At 37.2% G+C, this 14,108-nt stretch overlaps 1 protein-coding gene across 1 annotated transcript in view; it reads right to left on the reverse strand.

The window, feature by feature from the left end:
* The window catches only part of Cttnbp2 (cortactin binding protein 2), a 124,754-nt gene that overhangs the window by 44,945 nt on the left and 65,701 nt on the right, over positions 1-14,108 (reverse strand). Inside the window, exons 5-8 of the mRNA XM_048340116.1 lie at positions 12,433-12,636; positions 11,065-11,164; positions 8,776-8,926; positions 5,898-6,149 (exon numbers count right to left, since the gene is read on the reverse strand). Of these exons, the coding sequence (XP_048196073.1) occupies positions 5,898-6,149; positions 8,776-8,926; positions 11,065-11,164; positions 12,433-12,636 (707 nt within the window). The remainder of the gene's footprint in view (positions 1-5,897; positions 6,150-8,775; positions 8,927-11,064; positions 11,165-12,432; positions 12,637-14,108) is intronic.

Below are 14,108 nucleotides of genomic sequence, written 5' to 3' on the forward strand. Positions count from 1 at the left end.
CACCATATGCCAGTTTTCAGAATTTAGGATCATAGCCCGTAACTTGCAGCGGAGGCTGTCGAACGTAGTCTTTCTGTTGGCGAACCATGGGTGCAGAGGAAAAGAAAATGTATGACTTCATTATTTAGAGAAAGGGCAAAAGAGATACTGAGGGATAAACAGTCTTTGCCATGGTCTTTTAAGGAGGGTTCCAGTGCCAAGGTGGTTAAGTAAAAACATGAAGTCCAAAGATCTAGATATAAAATCAAAGTGAAGGCAGGAGCCAAGCCAAGAGCTTGAAACTAGACAGAGGGAGACAAAGTAAAATCAGTTTGTAATTGCAGAGATAAAGCTCAGCTAAGTGCTGAGAACAATGCTGGAGTGAGAGTGTAACTACTGCTTTACAGCCATTAAGACAAGATCTAATGACAGAAGCTAGACAGCAGATAAAGGCTGAGTGGCCAAAGATGCGATGGGCTGGAATTTGGTGGGAGTTATGAGCAGCTGGAGCTCTACTGCAGCAAAGGACCTTGATAGGCTCTGCTTTAAAAGCCAATCAGTGCACATCGAAAGGAAGAGAAAAATAGGAAGGAGATCAGCTAGGATGGAACTGTAGCAGTACATTCATCCTCTGTGTAAACAGTACCTGTGAGCTGGAGACTGTGGGGAACAAGATACACACGTTGGAAAAGTTATTTTTTGTAGAAGCACACAATTACAATCAAGTGCAAGCTCTCCAAGTGAAGTGTGGTGAGAGGAACGCCTACCACATGAACAAGATTTCAGTTGGGATATTTTCAGGAAGAGAAGAGTTGAGACAGGAGAAGAGGCTATTTATGGTAATAAAAAAGGCAGATGCAAAGCCAGGGAGAGAAGCGAGCACAGGGCATCTACACAGGGGCCAGTCATGCCCAATACAGCATTTAACATGCTAGGGAAGGGGAAGGGATCAAGTACACCAGTGGAGGTGGACTGAGGCAGCAGTAGTGGTCGGATTATCATAAGGATCAATGCCTTACCCTGAGAGTAAAAGAGCCTTAGGAAGATGGGAAGTGGGTAAGTTATAGCACCACATTCACTTAGATGCCTTTGTGGCATCTCCAGGAGACTGAAGATGGAGAGACTGTGGCAGGACCCAGAATGCATCCAGATGGCATAAAGTGGGGCTCTGCAAGGCAATGCTGTGAGTTGGTGCAGGAGACAGCACATGCAGAGTTCACTTAAAAAGGCATAACATTTAGAGTCATATTGATCATTTCACTTAGAAAGATGGAACAACTACACACAAATGTATAGTGATGTTATGAGATTAAAAGAGGAAAATCAAGAGCTATAGCAGACTGACCGAAGGGCTTACACATTGGAGCCTAAGGTTACTCCCAGGTGGAGTGGTGAGATGAGATAAAAACAAAACAAAACATGAGAATATGTTCATCAATAGGATTACCATATAACTCTCCAAACTAGGATGCTTTTAAGAGTAATACATAGATGGTACTGAATAATTCTACTGGAATAACAGCATAAGTGGCACTGGGCCACTGGGCCAAACCAGTTACACAATTCTGTGTGCCAAGGAAAAACTTCAGTGACTCCCATTTCCTTGGATCTTTTTATAGTCATGAACTAGGAAGAAGGAATGCAAATTTTAGAGTCTCTGTTGATGTCTGAACATACCATATCCTGGCCTCCCGGGGAGGTGGAGTAGTTGAAAGAAGGTAACAGAAAAAGGTGACAGATTTTCCAAGGGCTAAAAACTACCAGTGCATCTGTCAGACTAGAATCTTAGCACAATGCAAGAATGCCTTCAATGGCAAAGAGAGGGGCACACTCTTAACAGAGGATGGGGGTGGGGGAGCTGCCTAATGATGACCTCTATAATTCTGGGAACATATGTCTAAAAGACAGATGGAAAGTCAGCTGTGAAGCTATCTGTTTCAGCTTAGTTATGGGAAAAGCCACAGTTAAAACTGAAAAATGGGAGGGACACTTTAAAAATAGGAGGAAACTGCTAGGAATAGAGCCCAAGACTTGTTTGAATTTAGTCAGAGGGGAAGTAGGGAAGGGGCAGTGTTCCGGCAACAGAGGGGAAAAAGAAGTTTGCATTGAATATTCAATGTCTGAAACAACCGAGAGACAGGCACTAAGAAAGAGTATCATGCTAAGAAACCATTGGTTTGGAGAAAAGATAAACTAGAGTGTTACCTGCTGTAGATTTTTAAAACCCACAATTAAAAAAAATAAAGGAAAAGCTCTGGGTATATGAATTTGTGTAATAAAAGAAATAATCACATGTAGACAGTGTCCTTAACTTATTTCTGTTGCAGAAACTTGACTTGTGAAAGATCTGATGACAGAACAGAGAGGAACACAGAAAACTTCATTAAGAATTTCTTTTATCTCTTTCTAGGAAATGATATTTAAAAAAAATCCTTGATTTCATCTTCTCTTTGGATTACCCACAAGCCAATTAGAGGGAAAGAATCTCTCACTGCCAAACAATAAATAGTGATCTGCATGAATTTCTTAACCAATGAGACAAAGACTAAGGGCTAAAAAAGAAGCAAGCACGGACATGGGAATCTAATCCTTCAAGAACTGACCTTGGGAAATGAGTTTACCATTTTTAAGACACAGACATTTCATGTATGACACAAGGTGGTTGGAGGAGCTCTCTCCCAGCTCTTGTATCTCAATGCTCTGTTGAAAAGCATGTGGCAACTGTAAGTTTCTTCTTTGTGGATTGCCCCTAACCCTGCTGATGGCTCAAGTATTAGTAGTTTGGTTCTGAGCTGGTGGCATTATTTTGCGAAGTTCTGAAAACTTGAGGAGGTGGACCTAGATGGTGGAATTGGGTCTCTAGAGGTAGCTCCTTGAAGTATCTTGTCCCTACTTCCTACCTGCAAAACTGTCTGTCTCTGTCTCCTTCCTGTCTGCCATGAAGGAAACACCATGTTTCTCCATCTTCCATGTTCCCTCTGTCAAGATGTACTAGACAAAAACATGGGCCCAAATAATTATACAGCTATGATGTGAAATAAATCCTTCTTCCTTCAAGGTGTTTCTTTCAAGTGCTTCATCAGAAGGATAACAAAAAATAACTCATACATTGGGTGACAAGGCTATTACCACATTGTGTAAACTGTCCACATGTAGACTACTATGTAAATGTTGGTTTCATCTAGTGGTTAATGTATGTTTTTACTAGGACATCCATTTATAATTTATTTAATTTTTTAGAGAACTAGCCTTCGCTGGTTATAAATGGACAACTTTAGAGAATTATCTCAACCAGGAAAGAGGCATCTTTTAGATGAATGATTCAAAGCTATTGTAAAGTAATTTTTGTCTAGGAAGTAAAGGTACATTAGAGAAAAAGTAACAGAATCAGGTAATCTGGGCTCCATTACCAACTTCTACTTCATAAATGCTTTTGAGATTTAAATGTCCTAATCATAAAATAAAGAGTTTAGACTAAACAATTAAATATCTACTCTAGAACTCTAAATAAAAATCTATTCTTTTTGTAGCATAGGAGTGTGCACTGTCAATCATACATTCTTAAAAACATCTCATCAAAATCTTTATCATATGCTTGTCAAACTAAAAGAATACAGGACAGTCATATTGCATGAGAGAAAGAGGTTTCTTGTTAGTCAACAGAGACAGCGCATCTACTGTTTCAGGGCCCTGGAACTCAATGAAATAGCATTTGTAATAATCAAAACTACAAGAAAGTTCAGAACGAAAAAGCAGAACAAAAACACACTATCTCCTGACTTAAGGGTAACTTCAAAACACCAAATATCCTGAATGTGGGACAATCTGAATTTTGTTGTTCTTTATTTGTTTGTTTGCCTCCAGGCTGCATGCCTAAACAATCCATTCCTATCATTAACATCTCATACTGCAGAGATTTTCTTAGCAGTGGCTTGCCAATGAACCCCTCCATGCATCTCCCCACCAGCAAATGAGATCACAGTCTTCTACCAACTGTGAATTTCAAATTTAAACTATTCATGTTTTCCATGTGTCTCCTAATTACTTTTATGTCAAATGTCACTGTATTCCATATATGTGTGTATCTGTGCATGTCTGTGTGCATATACATATACACACATACATACACAGTTGTCCAAATTTTATATATTTTCTAAGAACTAAAGTAGAAGGGGAGTTCCTGCTTATAAGTACTTAGCTAAATTGTGCTATTTTCCCACTGTTTAAAAACTAAAATCCAAAACGAAAAGTTCTAAAGAAGACCATAACTACAGGAAATTGTTACTCAACCACAAGTTCCAAAGGTTTTTAGGTATTTCTATCTAGAATGAACAAATCACAGCACTAAACTCAGAATATCTATAACCTCAGTCTATCTCCCTGTTCACAATGATGCCTGGAATACCACTATTGTCTCCTCCTTCACTAACTTCATTTCCCATATTTATTCTGCAATTAATCTTTGGACTTGTCTAGTCCGCTATCGCCCTTTATGATTTCCACTGGAGATTTTTTGTTATTACTTTCTATTCCTTTAGTCTGTCTTCCACCAATTTTTTCATACTTTCTAATCTTCTAAATGCTGTTGCTAAATTAATTACTTTAAACTGTAGGCCCAGTTATCTTACCCTGTTGCCTAAAAGCTTTCACTGGCCATGCTTTCACTATTAAGTTGAAATCAAATTATTAGACTGGTACTGAAAACCTCATGCCTACATTCAGAGGCCAATTACTAATTTCATTTTTCATGACTTTCTATTAGCTCAGTTGGAGCTGTCACCCACTAATTCTATGTCTCCATTTTTACTTCTATCTTACCTGAATTGCTTTCCTCTCCAGTGATCTGCAAAATCACCTGAATAATTTCTATCCCTTCCATAATGAACCACTAAGTCTAGCATTCCTCCAACTCTGCTCTTTGAAGTATGTGCAATGTCTTCCATTGTCTACACAATCATTGTACTTTTATGTCCAATGTCATATCTATTACCTTTATCCAATTTTTGGTCCCTTTTTTCTATACTTGTAATTTGCATTCTTTTCTTGGTTTCACAGCTACCAATGACAAAACTTATTTCTGGTGGGGCACCCAAGGCTCATGCCTATCATCTTAGCGTTGCAAGAGGCTAAAAATCTAAGGATCCTGGTTTTGAAGCCAGCCCCACAGACAATCACAGATTTCAGTTTCCCAATAATCAACAAAAGAGCCAGAACTGGGGGCATGGCTCAATTGGTAGAGTGCCATACGTGCAAAAACACACTGAGCAAGAGTATTAATGAGGCACTGAATTCAAGCCCCAGCACACACACACACACACACACACACACACACACACACACACACACTTCTATAAATGCTAAGTACAGTGTCTTGCACTAAAAAATGTAATAGCATGAGTGCATGGTCTACTATTCTCTGGTTTTCTTTAACAATCTTGATATACTTGGAGTAGAAGCTAGAGTCCCCTATAGATAACACAGATATCACAAGAAAACATAGGTAATATGCAAGTTTTGCAGTGCAGGACCAGGTCTTGATCAAGCATGCTGTACTGTAGACCAGGTACGAATCTGCTTTCCGCCCTAACTAGTAACTGAGCCTTGGTAATGAAAGGGAGCAACCCCATGGACTAATTGGCTTCTCCAAAATGTAGATGAAGCAAACTGTTTGAAATGATTCTCATATTTCTTATGAAGAAACTAAGTATAATAATTGTTTTACAAATCTCTGTTACCCTTGACCAAATATTTGCTAGATAGAAAAAAAAATGTCAGTTTTTGCCAGTAGTTTATCATCATCTGCAGTGGTGTCACTCAGTCACCAATTGTTCAGTAAGGATGCACACAACCAATGAAAGGTAACTTTATCAATCACTGAGTCACAAGGGTGCGATGAGGCCAGCTGGTAAATGACATACCTTAAAGCCTTTGGAAGCAGCGATATGGGCAGCAGTCCAGCCCTCTCTGTCAGCATGGTTGATAAGATCTGCAGGAACCATGGGCTTGGATGTGTCTTCAGGGCTTTCTTCTCCTCCTTTCAAGGTGAAAACCGATTTGGGCTCTTTCTCACGCAAAGAATTCCCACGACGTGGGGCTCTATGGTACATCAGAAGCTTGAGGCTGTCCACATTACCAGTGTCAACAGCTGCATGAACTGGTGTCCAGCCATCCTGAAAATTAAAGGACCCAGGGGGGAAGGACGATGACAACATTAATGTTGATAACAGTATTATTTAAAGTCCACCTCTAAACGTTCTTGGACCTGAACTACTAAGTTTGGAAAAGTAGGCATTCTAGTCCTATCTCTGATGAGCTAAGTTCTCTGGCCTCTGTCAGCTACCATATTCCCCAGAGCTATGACTCATGTTTTGCTTTGTATTCATTTCTACCTAACAGTTAACCATCTGGAGTGAGCATACGCTGCCCAGGCTCATAACTATTATGCATGACAACCCCAAGTCTCCATTTAATATGATAAAAGGCAATGAACTTTAGCCACAGCTGGGTGCCAGTAAAAGGAAATGAGCTTTAGCCTCCAGAAATTTTAAAAATATATATGCAACAATAATGTTATTAGTAGTGTATTAGAAGAATATTGTTAATCAGTTGTACTTAGTGAATAGTGACCAGACTAATAATCTTAGAACTTTACACTAACCATTCTAAAAGGAAATTCAAGAAAACAGGAAAAAAGGTAGATGTGCAGATAAAACAAAGCCAAGTGATTTGATGTCAGTGGGCTCTGTTGGCAGTTCTTTGATTGTAGAGGGATACTGATGATAACAAACTTAGAGAATGTCCCAACTAAAATCACTGGGTTTATTTTCTAGAGCACATTATTTTGGAGTCTCCGTTACCCACTTAGTTGTCTGCTACAGTGTAAACACAAAGGTCCTTCCTAGGGCAACAGTGTTTGCATGTATTGTCCAGAACTTCAGTATCCTCTGAAAACTTGTGAAGAATGCAGATTTCTAAGCCTCATCCCAGATAAACTGGATCAGAAACTCTGGGTAAAAAGCCTCTTTAAAATAGCTTACCAGGTGACCAGGAGTGTTTGTCAAACCTGAGTTTGAGAAGCTCTGATCTAGGGAAAATCTCATCTCTCCTTCTGATAGAATCTTGGGTTTGCTTACATACAGGCCCCCCTCTTCGTTAGTTTAAATTTTTTTTTGTATTTTGGCTTGTTTTTTCTTCCTTTATATTCTTTTTGATGTAAGTCTCATGTAACATTTCACACCATTAAATACGTTTTGGTGAACTACACACAGCACTTTTTAAAAAAGGAGTAAGGTAGAAGACCAAAAGTAGACATTAGTGGAACCTCTCTCCATTTAGGTATGTTATCTAATAATCTGCTAAAGTTAATCCTTGATAATGTGGGTTTCACTCTAGTTTAAATCTCATTTCAATCAAGTCCATTTAGCTAAGGTAAGACCACACTGAACAATGAGCATAGTCTTCCAGCTCCAGGCAGGAAGTGAAGTTTCATAGCTGCTTATTGTTGGTCTGTGAACACCTATACATGAGTGTCAGCCTTATGGAAGCCCCCAGAGAATAAGTGCTTTTGACCTTTCCTAACTTACACTGCAAAGGCCACACAGACTTTTTAGAAAAATTTTGCAATGTTTTATTCTGGTACTTTCTCATTAGAGGTAGAAATATAATTAATTATTCTATTAGGACTGTTGGAGGGAGAAAAATCTTGCAGTGTTTTATTCTCCTTTTGGTACTTTCTCATTAGAGGTAGAAATATAATTAATTATTCTATTAGGAATGTTGGAGGGGATGACACTGATCAAAATGCATTGTACTCAAACTGTTTTTGTATATGGCACTTCCTTTGTACAACTACTTAAAGACAATAGTAAAAAAATTTTTAAAGAAAAAACACTGTCATTTATATTGTTTGTATCTCTACTTTTAAAGATTTTGGTCAGTTTATCAATAACTAGTTTGAGAGCACAAATTTCTATGTTCTATCACACAAAATTTAATTTATATTTTTATGTTGTCACTACTTATTTCTGGTCAGTTTGATGATATAAAATCCATTTTTTTTCATTGATAAGGTAGAATCTTATAAGTATATATAAACACAATAGGTTTTCTTTGATTAAATATAATATGCAAAACTATTTTTTTCAGAAAGCTAAAAAGGAGTACTTTCAAAAAATCCCCAGTAATAGATTTAACAGAAAAATGTTTATATGTAGGTTATTATATTCCTGCTTCATGAATTGATAGTTCTAGTTGTAACCTCTTGAGTACAGTTGTCCCTAATTTTCTGTGGGTACCACTTTCAGGAACCTTATCTACAATGTTTATGGCTACACGCATTTCTTAAGCCTCTGATATAAAATGGAATACTATCTGCATATAACTGGCACACATCTATATTAACAAATCTAGATTACTTATAATAACTAATCCAATATAAATGCTATAAAAGCAGTATGATGTGTTGTTTAGGGAACAATGAGAAGAGGAAGAAATCTATGAATTCACTGTATATACCACATAATTAAGAAAACAGTAAGAATGATGATCAAGATGCATTATGTTCATAAATGGCTGTTTTCAATAGTACCTCTTCTGTTATTTTCTTTTTCTACTTAAAGGATACTTGATAAATTTGAAAAAGATATATTCTTTTCCACATGCAGTTGGTTAATTCTATGCATGTGGAACCATAAGTATGGATGGCTGATTATATTTTGTTTTTCTACCCATAGTTTATAGACACATTGTAAATTACATATACTAGAACAAAGAACTTAACAAAGAAGTAATACTTACTCTAGTTTTTATGCTTCGGTCAGAACCAGCTTCCAGCAAGAGTCTGATACATTCTTTGTTTCCATGTTTACAGGCCAGGTAGAGAGGTGTCTGTCCTCCAGCAGCAGCATGATCAATGTTAGCATCATATGCAATTAGTAATTCTACACATCTGAACACAAGATCATGATCAATTATATATAAATTGCCCTCTGAAGCACCTTGTGATCAAGATGCTACATTATGACAATAATGCTAACCAATTTGTATGTTCATATACATTGATTTTGAGTGTGTATGTTTCCTGGCCATTGTCCTGAGGTTTTGTGCTTGAAGCTAGTGCTCTAACACCTTGAGCCACAGTTTCAGTTTGCCTTTTCGAGTTAATTCTAGGTAAGTGTATAATGAACTTTGCTACCTCGGCTGGCTTTGAACCTCAGACCTCAGATCTCAGCCTCTTGAGTAGCGAGGATTATAGATGTAATTTTTATTTATGCACATTAATTATAGTGGGTCCTACACAGGGACATGTTTTCAAATTGCTAAAAAAATTTTAGTCACAACAGTTAATTTCCAACATAGCACTTCAAATTAGTAGATTTAATCAAGCACTAAAACTTGGGTTTGTGATCCTTCTCTTTTTTTTTTTTTTTTTGGCCAGTCCTGGGCCTTGGACTCAGGGCCTGAGCACTGTCCCTGGCTTCTTCCCGCTCAAGGCTAGCACTCTGCCACTTGAGCCACAGCGCCGCTTCTGGCCGTTTTTCTGTATATGTGGTGCTGGGGAATCGAACCTAGGGCCTCGTGTATCCGAGGCAGGCACTCTTGCCACTAGGCTATATCCCCAGCCCCGATCCTTCTCTTTTTAAAAGCTTATAATAGTAAAATCCTTGATGGGGCTGGGGATATGGCTTAGTGGCAAGAGTGCTTGCCTTGTATACATGAAGCCCTGGGTTCAATTCCCCAGCACCACATATACAGAAAATGGCCAGAAGTGGCGCTGTGGCTCAAGTGGCAGAGTACTAGCCTTGAGCGGGAAGAAGCCAGGGCCAGTACTCAGGCCCTGAGTCCAAGTCCCAGGACTGGCCAAAAAAAAAAAAAAAAAAAAGTAAAATCCTTGGGATGTGTTTACCTTATTGGGATATGTTTGGTACATATATCATTGTAACTCTAAATAGTTTGAAAATTGGAGAAAACAAAAACAAAAACGGGCTGCTGAGTCATCCTGTAATTTATCACTTGAGAAAATAATTATAAATGGTGTAGACCTCTGGGTACCATGTGCCTCATCTATAAAAAAGTACAAAAGGGGAAAAAAAGTATCAAAGAGTCTGAGAAGAAGAGTTTCTTTGGGGAGCAATCCTGTCTCCAGATGGGGACTGGTTTATGGAGATATAGCACCATGACACTGGCTCAAGAAGGAAAGGAAAGAAGGCAAAGTCAAGACTGTGGCTCTTAATAACTAAACACCTGGAGCTTGAAAGTGAACAAACTCCAGTGGATTTTTAGTGTGTTTTTGCTGCTTATGCATTATATATGTATATAATAAATATGTATAATATTTATATATGAGCATATATAATACTTATACAGTTATATGATATATAAAACAAATATTTTATACATTAATTACATATTATATTTTGAATCATGGACTTCTTCAGGGTTTTTCCTTTTTGCCATTCTCTTTTGTGTTTCTGTGTCTGTTACATGCTTCAAGTAAGTGGCTCTACAGATTTCCCAGAAACAAAGACATGACAGGTAAAGGCAAAAGCACATTCCAGAAGGAGAAAGTGCCCTCTTCTTTTCTCCTTCCTTCCTCCCCCATCCTTCCTTTCCTTCCCTTCTCTCCCTCCCTCCCTCCCTCCCTCCCTCCCTCCCTCCCTCCCCCCCTCCCTCCTTTCCCTCTCTTTTCCTCTCTCTTTCGTTCTTCCTTTTGTGTCAATACTGGAGCTTCAATTCAGGGTCTAGGCACTCTCCTTTAGCTTTTTTGCTCAACATTGGTACTCTATCACTTGAGCCACAGTTCTACTACTGGCTTTTCTTGGTCAACTGGAGATTAGCATATCACAGAACTTCTTACCTGAGCTGGCTTTGAACCATGATCCTCAGATCTTAGTCTCCTGTGTAGCTATGATTACAGGCAGAAGCCATCAGCATCCAGCTCCTACTTGTTCTTTAAATCCTCCAAAATCTTTTGTGAAAGTATTTAAGCACTAGTTTACATACTTAGCTGAAGCTAGAATGTGTGCAGAACTAAAAAAAGAGAGATTATTTTCATAGGAAAAGAAAAGAATTAGAAGTATCACTTACTCAAAATGTCCCTGAGCAGCTGCAGCACACAAGGGCGTGAAGCCATTTTTATCAGCAGCATCAACTTGGGCTTCGACATTCAGCAGCAATCTCACACAGTCTATGGAGTTTTAATAGAAAGCTGTTACGGTTTTCCAAGTTAGTGTTATGATGAACCAAGTTTACTACAAGCTGAACATGGGTTCTAAACCCTGAGAACTTTTACCTTGAACTCAACAAATCTATCCTGCAAAATGTAGGACTCAAAAGAATCTTTCAAAGATTTCACTCCCCTCCCCCCCGAAGATTATGATTCCCTCAAACTCACCAACTTAGACATCATATTTTTAGTGTTATTAGAATTGCTGGTAAGTAAAAAGGAATGTCATGGGGCCAGAAAATGGTTTGCCAGATTTTTCCACCAGCTATTCCCAGAAATCCTTTTTGAGGAATGGAGAACCCATTTACCAAACAGAAGTACTATTCTTTGTACTTAAATTCTTACTTAGTGATATTAGTTTAATCACTAAAATACTTCTATATGATGACCATCTTACACTTGCATGGTAAAGTCAAGGAAGCTCATAAAAAGTGATGTTCAACCCGATTTCTCTACAGTTGCAAAATAAAATCCCCAGTGGCTTCTGAAGAATTTCAAAGTACTTCAGAACTACTGAGTTATCTTGGCTCACCAGAATCTTGCATTTATCTGAACCAACTGACAGTTCTACGGCTTGCATATGCAGTGCTATTGATTTTGCACTAGGAGTCAAACTATCTCTTTCATTATCATATGTTTTAGTATATTTAACTATACAGCATTTGTACTTTAAAGAAAAAGAGTAATTCCTAGTATTCATGGATAGGTCATTTGTAATTATGTAATTTCCTAGTTTTTTTTTAAAACAATCCAAGTAACTATAAATTGTTGCAACCAAGGAACAATTTCAGACTCATGATACTCCCTAACTACTAAACTGCCCTTGCTGAGGCATTCACTGAAACACTGTTGGTCTTTCACCCACATCATGTATTTCTAATAGACTAATTAAGGCTATTTTGTCCTGACCAAAGTGATCACAGATGGACAGCTTTATTCTAAAATATGCTTTGTAATTACTATGCCTCAAATTTCTACATGTACAATACATTCCATTGGGCATAAAACTAAGACCACTTTTTGCCAGCTACAGTAAAATTTTTGCATTCAGAAACTGTCCAACTCATATGCTCTAAACTTTGTAAACCTTGAAGTGATGATTTAGCCGTTCCTCTCATAGAAGAAAATTAAATCCCAAATACACATTCTGCCCAGGATAATGGTTACAAGGGCTTTTGACACTCAATTTGTTCGCAAGTGTACAATGGAATTTGATTTCAGAATTGTACCTGTATGTCCATTCTTAGCAGCAGAATACAAGGCAGAATGGCCATCTTCACAGAAGTAATTAATGTCCAGTCCTTCTTCATTAAGCAGCATTGATAATAAAGTGACATTTCCCTGGGCAGCAGCTTGCTGAAGAAGGGTGGGCCTGCCAGCCAGGGGGGCAGGACCACCACTCATTAGCAAAGGGGTTAGGGAGGGTGACCAGCCTGTAGGTTAAAGTGACTGTCGTTAGAAATAGGAACAAGGACAAGAGATAGCTATTATTCTTCCTGTTTGAATCTCACACACACTAACATGTGAACATATATCCCTAATGAATACCAATATGTTAATATTTTCTTAGTACAAATCTGTACTGTTATTTCAGTTTCTGCTGCTAATCAAATTAACATAATGATGACAAGTTATTTTTAGTTGTCAGTCTGCACAGATAAGTGTTAAACTAGTGATAGGTTTTGGAAAACTAAGATGGCTATCCTATTTTAAAAGTTTAAATTCCTTTTTAGCATTTCAAAACAAGTTGAATTTTAAAATTGCATGGAAGTCTCTTTAACTTCCATATCAATCTGAAAAAGTAATGTGCTAGGTATAATGTAGTACATACCATAGTAAAACAGAGATTTTTTTTTCTTTTTTCAATAATGTTTCCAAGGAAACTTGACTTTAAGATTTACATAAACCAGTGAGATGAGCCAAACTCTTATCAAAGAAACTAATTATACTCCTTGAATTCTCACTTGGGAAAAAATGATGGTACTAAGTACTATTCAGTATTAAAAGGATATATATATATATACGTATATATATATATATATATAATTTGTTTTACACTATGACATTACAAACATTCAATATGAATTTTGGAGACTATCACCTTGCCATTTTTGTAACAGTTCTAGCAAACTTTTAATCAGTCAACAAAACAGGACACTCTACCATACAGTTTTAACAAAAATCATAAAGAGTTATCATGGTTAGACATTTTTCATCAGTATTTAGCAGCTTTTAGAAGAGAATCGGTTAAATGTGTGAAGTCTGCTGCATATAGCATGGAAAATTTTCTGAATTCTTCCTTGATCAAAAGGCTGTAAAAACAGTAAAGTAAGAATGTTTATTTAATGGGATACATTGGTAGTTTGTCCTTTAGCTTCTAAGTACAGTGAAAAATATATCATTCTAGTTTTCTCAATGTAGAACTTCAATACTTCTATGTAATGTCAATCATCCACATATTCCCTTCATACGGCAGACCTGCTACATACATACATGTGTTAACATTCTCTTTAGGAAGGAACAATGGATGGATGATTTCCGTTCCTTTAGCATTGATATTTAAGATAATATTCTTAGTATGTGAGTCTTAGTGATATGTATATAATATTCAATTCTTAGGATTAAACTGAATGTTTGACCCTTATTTTAGTATATAAATATTTTTAAAAGGTATGAACATATCCAAGAAATTTCTCAGTATTATAAAAATTTTTTATAAAAATAGGACAGAGCTATTTCTAGAAATGAAACTATTGCTTATTAAAGCTTCATAGGATAATCTTCATAATCAACTATTTGGGTTCATGAATATTTCATTGGTTGTACCCTATTAGAACTTACGTGACAGACAAATTTAACATGCTCATAAAAATCAATATTTATCTAAGTTTTGTATTTCCCAGTG

This window comes from Perognathus longimembris, chromosome 2 (genome assembly GCF_023159225.1).
Source record: "Perognathus longimembris pacificus isolate PPM17 chromosome 2, ASM2315922v1, whole genome shotgun sequence".
Lineage (NCBI taxonomy): Eukaryota > Metazoa > Chordata > Mammalia > Rodentia > Heteromyidae > Perognathus > Perognathus longimembris.